Source organism: Mauremys mutica, chromosome 11 (genome assembly GCF_020497125.1).
Source record: "Mauremys mutica isolate MM-2020 ecotype Southern chromosome 11, ASM2049712v1, whole genome shotgun sequence".
In the NCBI taxonomy this organism is placed as follows: Eukaryota; Metazoa; Chordata; order Testudines; family Geoemydidae; genus Mauremys; species Mauremys mutica.
The window spans coordinates 72,073,894-72,087,466 of NC_059082.1; the positions used below are offsets into that span (position 1 = coordinate 72,073,894).

At 39.6% G+C, this 13,573-nt stretch overlaps 1 protein-coding gene across 1 annotated transcript in view; it reads left to right on the plus strand.

Annotated features, from left to right (window-relative positions):
- The window catches only part of LOC123344006 (transformation/transcription domain associated protein), a 160,392-nt gene that overhangs the window by 101,622 nt on the left and 45,197 nt on the right, over window positions 1–13,573 (plus strand). Inside the window, exons 57-60 of the mRNA XM_044979696.1 lie at window positions 1,226–1,417; window positions 11,519–11,714; window positions 12,041–12,306; window positions 12,813–12,913. Coding sequence (XP_044835631.1) covers window positions 1,226–1,417; window positions 11,519–11,714; window positions 12,041–12,306; window positions 12,813–12,913 — 755 coding nt within the window. The remainder of the gene's footprint in view (window positions 1–1,225; window positions 1,418–11,518; window positions 11,715–12,040; window positions 12,307–12,812; window positions 12,914–13,573) is intronic.

Genomic DNA, 13,573 nt, shown 5'->3' on the forward strand with positions numbered 1-13,573 from the left:
TCTTTTATGCTGATGTTTCTGAATCTGACTTTGAACAGCTTATATTAAATGTTTTCTTTTATGCAATTTAACTCTTGATCCATAGGGAGTGATCAGAAAAGATGGCAGCTGTATATCAGTTTTCCTAAACTTTTGTGAAACCGTTTTAATAATCTACCTATTAAAGTTGAGGTATTAAAATAACAAGTGGCCTGTGATATAGGACCCAAGACTCATTTCCATTTGCTCACATTATTATTGTGTTTAATGATCCAGTGTATCATGTAATAAAAAAAAAAAGATGATTTTCATTCTATAAGTGTAGGATTGTTACCTGACAGTTTCTCTTTACAAGCTCAGGCTTAAAAGCTAGTTGAGAATAAACTGAAGCAACATTTAAAGTAATTGATACATTACTTTAACAAATGAAAGTGATTCCTTTGATATTTTTAAGCTAATGAAAATAGAACAAAGCCAGTGTAGCTGGAATTTCTATGCAGCACATGAATACAAAGGGGGGGCTGCACTGGGAGAATTGAGTGCTCAAGGTGTACAGAATCAGGCCTTTACTCTCTGCTCTGAATGCTAATGAGTGTTTGCAAATATTTGTGAGCTAATTTAAATGTACACTCTTTATTTAGTCAGATCGTCTCAAATGTATGCAATAATCAACCTTTCAGTACGTTTGTTGCAAAACATTTACATACTATGGCTAAATTGTGCTTTGAGTCTTCTAGTTGTCATATATTTGCCACTCCTGTGTTTCAGGAAGTCTCTGAAAATAGCTTAACATTTATTTCTCAGTCAAAAAGTGACTGTTACTTAAAATGATTGAGTCCCTGTATGCAGATACTGTTTTGACATAAACATATAATTAGAGCTAGATCGTTTTAAAAAAAATTGTCATTTACTTATTCTCCTAAAAACTTAATGATGTACAGGACAGCTAGGCAGCCTAGTATCTGTGCAATATGTTGACATGTAAAGTCAATTTATGTTGCTGAAAAGACATGAATATCAACAGACGAACAGAAAATCCCACAGATTAGAGATTTTAGTTTCAGGAAATACTATTTAAAGCATTCTCTTTCAGAAACTGGAATTTCTAGAAATTAGTCCATTTTAAAAAAATAATCAAGTTTAAAAATCAAGTCATATGTCCATTTAAGATTTCTTTTTGCTTTCAGATTTTCCTGTGCTTATGCAAAAGAGGTGTTTCTTAGCTAATTTTCTGTTTTACCATTAGGTGGAGCTGAGTTGTCCAAAAGAGATGGCTTGGAAAGTCAACATGTACAGAGGATATCTAGCAATCTGCCATCCTGAAGAACAGCAGCTTAACTTCATTGAGCGCTTGGTAGAAATGGCCAGCAGTTTAGCCATTCGTGAATGGCGAAGGCTTCCTCATGTAGTGTCACATGTTCACACTCCCCTTCTGCAGGTGAGATTAAGAACAGCCATACTGGGTCAAACCAATGGTTCATCTAATCCAATATCCTGTCTTCTGACAGTGGCCAATGCCAGGTGCTTCAGAGGGAATGAATAGAACATGCAGTCTTTGAGTGATCCATCCCCTGTCCTCCACTCCCAGTTTCTGGCAATCAGAGGCCAGTGACATGAGGAACCAGGAGTTGCATACCTGACCATATTGGCTAATATCCATTGATAGACCTGTTCTCCATGAACATATCTAATATTTTTTTGAACCTCGGTGAGGTTTTTGCCTTCACAACATCTCCCTGGCAACAAGTTCCATTGGTTGACTGTGCATTGTGTGAAGAAGTACTTTTGTTTGTTTTATCATTGGTGACCCTGGTTCTTGTGTTATGTGAAGGAGTAAATACATACTTAGTTGTTCACTTTCTCCACACCGTTCATGATTTTATAGACCTGAATTATATCTCCCTCCCTCCATAATTTCTTTTCCAAACTGATTGGGTCCAGGCTTTTTAGTCTCTCTTCATATGGAAACTGTTACTTCTTTGAGTAGTGTCCCTGTGGATGCTTCATAGACGCGCTACAGGCCAAAGCCTTCCTACCTCAGGACAGGTTTCTATCCCTGGTATCAATTATAGACAAGGGCCAGCCAGAATCTGCCTCCAGCTCCTGGACCATATGGCAGTTGGCATGGTGGTGATTCCACACGGCAGACTTCACATGCGATGCCTACAGCTATGGTTCAGCTCAGTTTACAGACCAAACAGGGACAGTCTGGACAAACCCCTTTCATTCTCCATCAGGATCAAGAACTCCTTGGACTGGTGGAAGAACCCGGCCAATGCATGCAAAAGGGGTCCCCTTCTTTCAGGCGCCACCTTCATCACTCCTTACCATAGACGCATCCCTTATAGGATAGGGTGTGCATCTAAACGGTCACCCATGGAGATCTCCCTACACATCAATCTCCTCGAGTTGAGATGGTCAGGAATGCCTCCGCCAATTTCCTCTTGGTGATAACAGGATCACATACAAAGGTCCCGACGGACAACATAGCCTGAATGTATTATATCAACCACTAGGGATGAGCAGAGAGGCAATAAAACTATGGAACTGGTGCATCTCTCACAACATCACCTTATCCATGGCTTACCTCCCGGGTACACAGAACGAGGTAGCAGACAATCTCAGTCACACCTTCCTGCACGACCACAAGTGGAAGATGCACCTGTGAGTACTTCTCGACTTGTTTGCACGGTGGGGAACACCGTCCACAGATCTGTTCCCCGCAGCGCACCTTCTCTCTCAGGACAAAAGGCCTATTTACCTGCAGAAATGATCCAGGTTCCAGATTTGGTGCACATCCCAACAAATCTCTCCAGCGTCAGCAACTCTTCCTCATATTCTGGAATATGCCCTGACCTTTAACCTCAGTTTTTATCCCCTAGAGCTCTCAGGGTCCATCTAGCAGCTATTACATTGTTTCATAAACCTGTAGAGGGGTACTTAGTACTTCTGCACCCGGCCACTAAAAGGTTCCTTAAGGGAATAACAAACCCTTAACCGCAACTTCCTACCCTGCCATGGGATCTAAACCTAGTGTTGAAAGGGCTGACTAGGCCTCCCTTCGAACCTATGGCCACCTGTTCACTAGCATATCTATCGATAAAAATGATCTTTCTGGTTGCAGTTTCCCCTATTCTTCTAGTCAAGGTAATAGCAGCTCTCATAGCTCATCCCCCATACACAGTATTCTTCCCTGACAAGGTTACACTTAGGCTGCATCCAAGGTTCATTCCTAAAGTGACCTCCTTGTTTCACATGAATTCAGTCTAATTCACCTTCACGTCTTCTACCCAAAACCTCACCAAGACAATAGGGAGGCCGTACTGCATACCCATGGCCAATGGTTCTCAACCTGTTTACCACTGTGAACCACATATGCAGCTCTCTGTGTTATGTGGGCCACATCCACACAATATATATACTACCTGTATGGCCCTCAGGGTTGCAGCTATGTGCTGATTCAGCTGCAAGCAGCCTACGGGCCTCAGGTTGACAACTACTGCTCTAGGTGTTAGGAGAGCTCTTCCATTCTACCTCAATAGGACAAAGGCCTTCAGGAAGTCCCGTAGACTATTTCTCTCTATGATGGAAAGATCTAAGGGCTCAGCAATATCAGCCCAAAGACTATCCAAATTTGTCTCTAATTGCATCAGACAGTGTTATCAAATTCATAACATGACCTCTCTAGACTCGATCCATACACATTCCATGAGATCAGTCTCATTTGTCTCCTTCCTCAAGGCTGTCCCCATCTCAGAGATCTGCAGAGCAATGACATGGGTGTCAGTCCACACCTTTGCAGAACATTATGCGATCACTAGGGACTCTGCCTCTGATGCCAACTGAAAACTGACCATTTATTCCTACCCTTTGTTTCTGATCCATGGGAGGACCTTCCCTCTTATCCCATGACTGCTTAAAATCCCTTCATTACAAAATGATTTTTCCAGTAACAAGTTTCAGGATTTTAGTAATCATAAGAAAAAGGTTTTGATGAAACATAGTTGATATTTCTGGGAGGTCAGGGAGGGCCAGGGGAAGATTCTCAAGTAATTTTATAGCAAGAAGGAGTTCTTTTGTTACACAATACTCATAACTGAAAGGTTATTCCTGGTGATATTTTTACGTTAAAATTGCAACATTTATATTTTTGGTTGGAATTCCTTTATAAAGGTTATAGTGTTACCACTGCAGGTAAACTAAGCTTTGAGAAAGTTGGCCTTGTGGCTCAACCTTTTCTTTTAAGGGACTTTGAACCAGCTTATAAGTCATTGGAAGGGCTCCCATTCACTTCAGTGGCCTTTGGAATCAAGCCCATTGTGAGGATGTTCTGCTGTTGCTTTATGATAACACCTGTGGAAATGTAGAATGAATCTGTAAAATGATTTTCTTTTCAGTTCAACACATTGTAAATACAGTACAGATTTCAGAAGCCTAAAATCTATAGGTTACTTTTAGTCTTAGCTAGACTTATTCAGCTGAGCCAACTGTTTGAAATCAGTGCCATTAAAAGAAAAATGTGTCTTCAGGAATGCTGGCATTGCTGTCGTTGGAGTAGAGTTCTGAACACATCAGTAAAATACCCGCAGCTGGCCCTTGTCAGGTGACTTTGGCTCACTGTGCTTGGAAATTGCAGTTTAGACGTCTGGACTTGGGCTGGAGCCCAGGCTCTGGGACCCTCTTCTCCCAAGGGGTGCCAGAGCCTGGGCTCCAGCCTGAGCCCAGATGTCTACTCTGCAGTTTTATAGCTTTGCAGCCTGAGCCCTGCAAGCCCGAGTCAGATGACTCAGGCCAGCAACAGCTGTGCCACAACTTTTATTGCACTGTAGACATCCCCTTGGCTCAAGGCTTGGGGTCAAAGAAGAACTTGTTGTCTCTAACTCTGGCATTAGTGAAAGACTGTCTTTTCCAAAGGGTAATAGTGCTCAGCTGAAAACTACTGCAGACTCTGGGACCTAAAGCTTGAGCATGTGTATTCTGTTGAAATGAACAAGGAAAAGGCTTTAAATACAACATTTTATTTTCATTCTAAATTGTAACACTTTAACCAGCACTAGGGACTCCCCTTTGTGCAGAAACCAAAAGCAAGACTTGCCTCAGAGACTGGTTTTTCATGCCACTTCGTACATCTCCTGAAGATTCCCTCTTGTACAGCGAATCCCTGTCCACCCAGACATATCATACAGTTAGGAGACTAGGTGCCTTCTCACTCCATTGCAGTCTTCCTTCCTCTTCCCCTCTCATTCTGCAGAATGTGACCGTGAAAATCAGGATCAGAACACTGAGGAAGGGCTCTTTCCACCAGACTTTTTGGAGAAGACTGTGTAGGAAAATAATTGCCAAATACACATTCCGCCTACAGAAGTAGTTTTCTTCTCACCACTGTGGTTGATTCAGATCCACTGGGTGCACAAGGTGATCAGTAAGAATAGTGCTGCCTACTTACTTCATGCTTCCTACTTGAAACTCCTCTTTGGTGACCTGCATGAAAGGGAGTAGGAGGCCCCAGCTCACATCCTAGTTTACTAGCTCTGTGATGTGCCTGGATGAACAGGGACTCCTCGTTCAAAGATGAAATCCTTCCGAGAATTTCCCCGAGTGCTGCAGAGGAGGCAAAGGAAGGGCAGATGGAAGACCTCTGTATTTGAGTGTATGTCTACACTACAATCGCTAGAATGCGACAACTCTAGCAGTGTAGCGTAGATGCGCTGTCAATGGCTACATCAAATTATCCCTTGTGCTGATGTAAGGGGGGAAGCTCATGTAGGTGCCATCCCATCATGTATCCTGGAGACTAAGGGTACGTCTTCACTACCCGCCCGATTGGCGGGTAGCAATCGATTTCTCGGCGTTCGATATATCGCGTCTCATCTAGATGCGATATATCGAACCCCGACCGCGCTCCCGTCGACTCCGGAACTCCACCAGAGCGAGTGGCGGAGTCGATGGGGGAGCCGCGGACGTCGATCCCGCGCCGTGAGGACGGGTAAGTAATTCGAGCTAAGGTACTTCGACTTCAGCTACGCTATTCACGTAGCTGAAGTTGCGTACCTTAGATCGACTCTCCCCCCCCCCAGCGTAGACCAGGCCTAAGGTACATGCTTGTATCCTGCACAAAGGTGATCTCAGCTGTTCCCCCAGTGGCATTATCCACTGATACAGTATACAGTGGGTAATGCCAGCAGCATGAAAGGTAGAACAATCTCACTTCAGACTGGGGATTACAATATTCCATGTCTTGGGAGTAAGCTGCCTTTACTGCAGAAAAAAAAGTCAGCTACACCCTGCTGGATAAAGGAAGGATGGAGCTGAAGGCAGGCTGCCCCTGAAATGGGGTGTTTCTGGACCTAAAATTCCAGTAGTGGAGTATTCCACTGACTTGTGCAGAGAGAGAAGTGAGGAGAAATTCATTAATTCCAGACTGCAGGAACCTCCAGCAGGAAAATAAACAACTAATTCAATACCACCTACATCAACTGACATAACTCATAGACTTAAGGTCAGAAGGGACCATTATGGTCATCTAGTCTGACCTCCTGCACAATGCGGGCAACAGAATCTCACCCACCCACTCCTGTAACAAACCCCTAACCTATGTCTGAGTTACTGAAGTCCTCAAATCTTCTGGCAAATGTCAAGATGTCATTTAAAAGTAGGAAGAAAATGTTTATAGCATAAGACTTTCCTACTTTTTCGTGGAACTGCAGTACACTGTACATCGCATGCGCATAATTTCTTAAGACTATCTCATGTATGCGTGCCAATCCTTGACTTCTGTGTACAGAAACAAGTGCTGTTTCAACTGGAAAACTAAGCATATAGCACACAGAGACTCAGCCAAACTGTCATTTCTGTGCTGTTTTGCTACTTAGTATGTACTATCTTTTATCTCTTCTATTTCCTATTTCTAGATTAGAGCTGAACTCACTGCCAACTCTTGAATCGTTTTTAACAGAAGTTATTTTGACTTCAGAAGCAGGCATGCTATTATCTGCATTTCTGCAACGAGTACTTTCTTTGGAATAATAGAAATAAAAAGCGGTTGTTTTTTCCCTCCCTAGTTAAACAGGATCTCAGGCTTGGGTGTTTATTTAAAGGCTCAGTGTTTAAACTTTAAGTCCTTTTTCTTGTCATCTTTAATGACCTTCTCCAGAACCTGCTGCAGGGTTTGACAGCACTTAGGGCTAGAGTTTCTGGGGTGTATGTGATGTGGTGTGTGGAGCTGTTTTGTTTTTTGTTTTGTTTTCTTATGTAAACCTAGTTTTATTGGTATTTCAGATTATGAAGAACTACAGGCATTGTTCAAAACCAGTATTTTTAATCTTTCTCCTTGGCATACACCTTACTCAAAAATAAGATCCACGTGAAAAATTAGGGGAAAGAGTTTCTTTCTTGTCATATCCTGAAAGGGTTGTGAAAACCTTTTTGAGAACATTTCTTTTAAGCACTCAGAAATGTCTTTGAGGCATTTTGCACAAATTTAAAAAGTCTCTCTCCTGAAGAGTGGGCAATTTAAGTTCAACATGACACAGCATGTATGAGTTATAATAGCCTTAGGAGGGGGAAAGAGAGAGGAATGACAGGTGCTGGTGATATACCTAACTCAGTAAGGAATGGCACATCTTGAAGGTTAAAGAGCTAAGCTTCTAGTTAGACAGAAGGCTACTGGTGTGGTGGATGACTCTCCCATAATTTGCATAGATGCTGCACTATAGCCAAAAAGGATTCCCATCTCACATCTTGCAGTATAAAATATCAAAACCTGATATGTTTTTCAGATGGTTTTAGCTGCCTATCTAAACATTTTAGAACTTCAACAGATACTTTTTTTTTTTTTGGATGAATCCGTTCCATTGCCAAGGGGGGACGACGACGACTTTTTAGCTGTCAATTTTTTTTTGAGTTATTGATCTGTTTTTCCTGACTCTTTTATGGAAAAACCACAAAGAGAGAAATAATGTCATTGAACTTGCCATATGCCAAATAATTACCTTTTTAAGGAAAAAAAGCTGCAAAGGACAGAACTTAGATCTATTGGTATCAGAATAACTCTTTCTTTCACTTTATGTTGTTAAAAATCGAATGCCTTTCAACTGCCATTGAAAATACTTATGCCCCATCTACACCAGCCAGCATGAGCAGCAAAATTGTGTTTTCCGGCTTAATCACACTCTTGAGTACATGGCACTCTTCCAAAGCCTAAAGCGTAAAAGATTTGAATGTCTTCGGGTCACAGATAAACCTGGGAAGCCAAGATTCTGGGAAGTTTTAAGAAGCAGGACTCAGAAGAGGCTGTCAGAACTTTTGGGTTTGCCATTATTGAAAAGGATAGTCTTAGGAAAGGGGGTTAATTTAGGGCGGACCTGTTAAGATTCGGTTTGGGTTTTCTTGTAGTTCTCACTTTCCATTTAATATCTCAAGTACTAAGCGGCCTCAAAAGTGAGTGTACTATGAATGAACTATAGGTAATTATTGTCTGTGGGGAAAAATTTCAAAAGTGCCTAAGTGACTTAGGCCCTTAGGTCTCTGCCTCATTGGCTTTTAGGATTCTAAATTCTTAGTCACTTAGTAAAATTTGATGTAGGCTCCTGACGCTTCTGAGAATTTTACCTTGTGTCCTTATTTTTGTGTTGTACAGAGTCTACTAGTTACTAAAAATTCGTGTTCGTGTTACTATTTAGAAAATTTAACTTTTCACTTATAGGCTACTGTTTGAACCACAGCCCTGTGCAATAGTGTCGGAAAGACAGCACCAACTGTTCATTTCTTAATTGACAAATGCTCATGTCATTAAAACCCACCATTACCTTGGTTGGCAGTTTTAGTAGAAAATCTTAAATTGATTGGGCTTGGGAGTAGGGTGACCAGATGTCCTGATTTTATAGGGACAGTCCTGATTTTGGGGTCTCTTTTTTTATTTAGGCTCCTATTACCCCCTCACCCCCATCCCGATTTTTCACATTTGCTGTCTGGTCACCCTGCTTGGGAGCTACCTTCACATATAGACATGGTTCATGCAAAAGAGGGTAAGGCATGTTGCCAGGACAATGCCAGGAAGCTTGCAGGGTCGCTACCTGTGGTGCACCTATTTGACACATAAATTGGACTTCGTTTTTATGATAAGAATCTGACACCTTACACAGGCAATACATTCATGTATAAAGCCCTCTCTTGAGCATTTTTAATGGACGGTCGTGCTTTATGAAGTTTCCTTTACCCTCTGTGGCTTTTGCAAGCGTTAAGATAGGTCTCTCTTCCTTATTCTTAGTACTCAATATGATCCATAAATAGCAAAACTTTAAATCTGAAAGATCTATAATACATAACTGGAATCATAATGCTTGTGTGGACATGTCCTACACAGTAGCCTGTTTCCCAGAATTTTCCTAATCATTTATGCTGCATCAGATGGGTAGTGAATGAATACATAAGGTTTCTACATCTTAAAATGTGAGTGTCAGAGTACAGTTTTGATAAATAATAGCAGAACACTCCATTTTTTTGAGATATTACATCTGGAGAATGGCTTGATTGAATTAACTCCTTGCTACCAAGAGTTGGGAATTTATTTAGCTTTTTTCAGGGCTGGCAATGGATGTGCCTAGACCCTCCAGCACGAAAGGATTAATGTTGCTAAATAAAATATTTAAAAGGTTCCACATGTGACATCAGTTAAAGTTAATCTTTATATATATATATATATATCCCCCCAGTGTGGAAATGATAAAATAGGCAGTGAATGATGAAGGTACAAACCAAACAATGAATTTGCACTGCAGTAATTACTTTTTTATATCAGATAGTGTGTGATTAAATACCTGCAAGAAAATTAAATTTACATGATGAATGGAAGTAGGATGAAGGTTAAGCTATTGTGTGAGCTGATACTGAGATGATTGTGGGAAAATATTACTTTCCTTAATTTATTTTGTTTCAAGAGATTTGACTTCGTAAATGTGGACTGATTTTTGAACAGTTATTTTATTGAGTTGATTAACAGTGAATGCAAATGTTATCTATTGAGAAGTAGCTTAGAGAATAGTATATTGGTTTAATTGTACTATAGATGATTAAATTCTAGTAAAGAGTGTGGGTCTTTTCTGTAGATTGTTGAAGTTCAACATAATGTCTGCTGTTTCTTGTAGGTGTGAGACTGCTGCCATCTTCTGTTTGTTCGTTTCCTTGATTTGAGCATGCTGGATGGCTGTAAAAGTTACTTTTAAACTGGTTAAATACTACAAACGTTAACATTTTTGAAATGTCTTCTTAGTTTTAAGCAAGCATAGACCATATTTTATGTTATGCTTTCATTGTGGAGTTCAGGAAGGACCAGTAACTATTTTTACAGGTTCTATGAAAAGTTTGCATTCCATTGATTTAAGATCAGTACTTTTATTCCAGCCTGCTACTTTATCATAAACTGGGTGCTATCTACTATTTTCTGGTGGTCTAAAGTTGATATAAATTCAAATTGTATTTGAGAAGGCTTCCAGTCAGAATTACTTTGTTTTCAAGCAGTAATAATAATTGAATCATATGAAAATTTAAATAAATTTTGAACATTTTCTTTCTGGTGATTACAGAGTGGCAGCTAGCCAGCCAGCCATTGTTGTCATTTGGATTAGGGATGTATGGAAAAAATACTCTCTGTCGCAAAATAAAACTTGGAGAAGATGCAAAAAATTGCAGGTTCACCACCTCCACTACTACTTCTGTTTTTCATGAAAAATGAGTATTTACAGGCACAGATTTTAGATGCAACACCAGTTGAAAGGGTTTTAGACCAATAAAATAAAATAAATATAAGTTCTATTGTCAGTTCCACCCTATGTGAGAGAGCCATGCCAATTGGTTACCTGAACTTTTAGCTGAGTCCCAAATTTTTTTTCCCCAAAGATATTGGCACAAATGCATACTATTCTAGAGGAAAATAGCTACAATCAGTAATGTCCACTCAGAACATACATGGTGTTAATGTTAGGTCTCCTTAGAAAGACAGGAATGCACGGAATGAGGTGCTTGGTACTTGATTTGCTTTTCTGGAAAAGATGAACGTCTGAACCACGCTACTGGAATTTTAAACCCAAGAGTGTAGGGAAGCACTTTAAACCTTTTTTTTTTTTTTTTTTTTTTTTTTTTTTAAATAAAGACATCACCTCTGGCATGAACTGATTCTCCAGGTTGGTGATTCAGGGTGTCAGTGATCTTACGTTTATTGAAATTCTCATGTCAAAATGCTGATTCTACCTTTTGATTTTTTGGCTTAATAATTAAATTGGTTATTGACTGTGTGTCTTCACAAGAGGTTATGAAATCCTCTGATATCTCATCGATAACCAGTTTGGCAAAATAAGAATATAAATAGCTCAGCTGTGTACTAAGTGACTTGACTTAATCAAATTATTGATGGATATCTTCATCTGATAAAATAGTGTGGACAACTCTTTATATGTCTGTAGTGCTACAGTCTTAAGATGGACTTCCTTGTTTAGTGACCACGAATGTCTGTCTTGTAATTTATATTCCTTAATCTTTCTAGGCAGCACAGCAAATCATCGAACTTCAAGAGGCAGCACAAATAAATGCAGGGTTGCAACCAACTAATCTAGGGAGGAATAACAGCCTGCATGATATGAAGACTGTCGTAAAGACTTGGAGAAACAGGTTACCTATTGTGTCAGATGACTTATCCCATTGGAGCAGCATTTTCATGTGGAGACAGCATCATTACCAGGGTAAAACTGCCTGGTCCAGCATGCATTCATCATGTAATTTTCCAGACCACCCACTGTTTTCAAAATATTTGTTTTTGTAAATGTATGTCCATTCTCTAGTTTCAAGCACTCAAGAATATAATTGATTTTGATATTTAAATGATCAATTTGAAATAGAACATCATTTTAAAATGTTGCATATTTTACATCTAAAACATACATTTTCAAAGCTTAAAAGAAGTTTGAGTATCTTAAATTTCCATTTTCATAAGTCATTTGTTCGTGTGTATTTTCTCTGTATAATGTTTGTTTTATAATTATTAACTTTTTACTTTCTGTCTCTGTAGCCATTGTAACTGCCTATGAAAATAGTTCTCAGCATGATCCCAGTTCCAATAATGCTATGCTGGGAGTTCATGCTTCAGCTTCAGCAATTATCCAGTATGGAAAGATAGCTCGGAAACAAGGACTGGTCAATGTAGCACTGGACATATTGAGTCGTATTCATACTATCCCTACTGTGCCTATTGTGGATTGTTTTCAGAAGATTCGGCAGCAAGTCAAATGCTACCTTCAGCTGGCAGGAGTCATGGGCAAAAATGAGTGTATGCAGGTATGTTAGTATTATCTGTGTCAAGACATGTTGCTGGGGACTTGGAGGGTTTGATCTGCCATCAAGTGTGCAGAGAGGGGAAAAAAGACTGTCACAAGACTAAGTGAAGATTTAAACTAAGTTTTGAGTGACTTACTGGATGTGTAATGAATGTCAGGATATTAAAGTGAAACTGAGTGAGTTAAATGGACAAGAAAAATGGAATGTGACAGTAAGCAAAAGAAGCTGAGATACAGTATTAGGTTTAGTGAAATTTAAAAGTGGAAAAGGCAGTCCATCGCCTACCAAGTGCAAGAATTTTGCATAAAGGCCAAGAAAAGTTGAAAAAATTCTGCATCTGTTTGGATTTTTAGAAAGCATTTTTTATTTATTTAAAAATTCTAACAGATTGTTGCTTATTAAACATCAAGATAATTTCTATTTTGGCAGTTTTTTAGGAAGCTCTTTCCTTTTATTGATACAGAATTCATTGTACAAGGCTTTTTCATAAAAATTTGTTTTAATAGGGCCTTGAGGTTATTGAATCAACTAATCTGAAATATTTCACCAAGGAGATGACAGCTGAGTTCTACGCACTGAAGGGAATGTTCTTGGCTCAGATTAACAAGTAAGTATGTTGTTTGGATGAGATACCAGCACGCATCTGGGAGAAGTGCAACATAAATATTTCAACAAAATGTTTAAGCAGCAGAGTTGTTCAAATGTTAAACCAGTATAAAATCAGGATAAAAATGAATATACATACTGATACTTAGCTTCTATGTAGTTTTTAGTAGTAATACACGTCACTTTACCTCTTCAAAATATTGTGGAAAATTAGGTCAAGTAACCCTCGCACTCCTTCTTCTATTAGAGAAGTTTTACATATAGGAAAAAAGGTCAAGTTAACTGATTTGTACAAAGTACCACAGTGAGTCAGTGGCCGATCTGAGGTTAGGACTCAGAAGTTCTCTGCCTAGTTCTTTGCATAGTCCATTCTGATTATATTATATTTGTCATACAAGACAATAAGATGGGATCTGCCAAAAAGGAGACATCAATATGATTAAATAAGTTTTTGGGTAGAGAATTACTTTGAGAAGGCAGTTAGGTATATCTCCATTGATTATAAGCAATCTCATAGAACTGGAAGGGACCTTGGAGGTCATTGAGTCCAGTCCCCTGCCTTCACTAGCAGGACCAAGTACTGATTTTGCCCCAGATCCCTAAATGGCCCCCTCAAGTATTGAACTCACAACCCTGGGTTTAGCAGGCCAATGCTCAAACC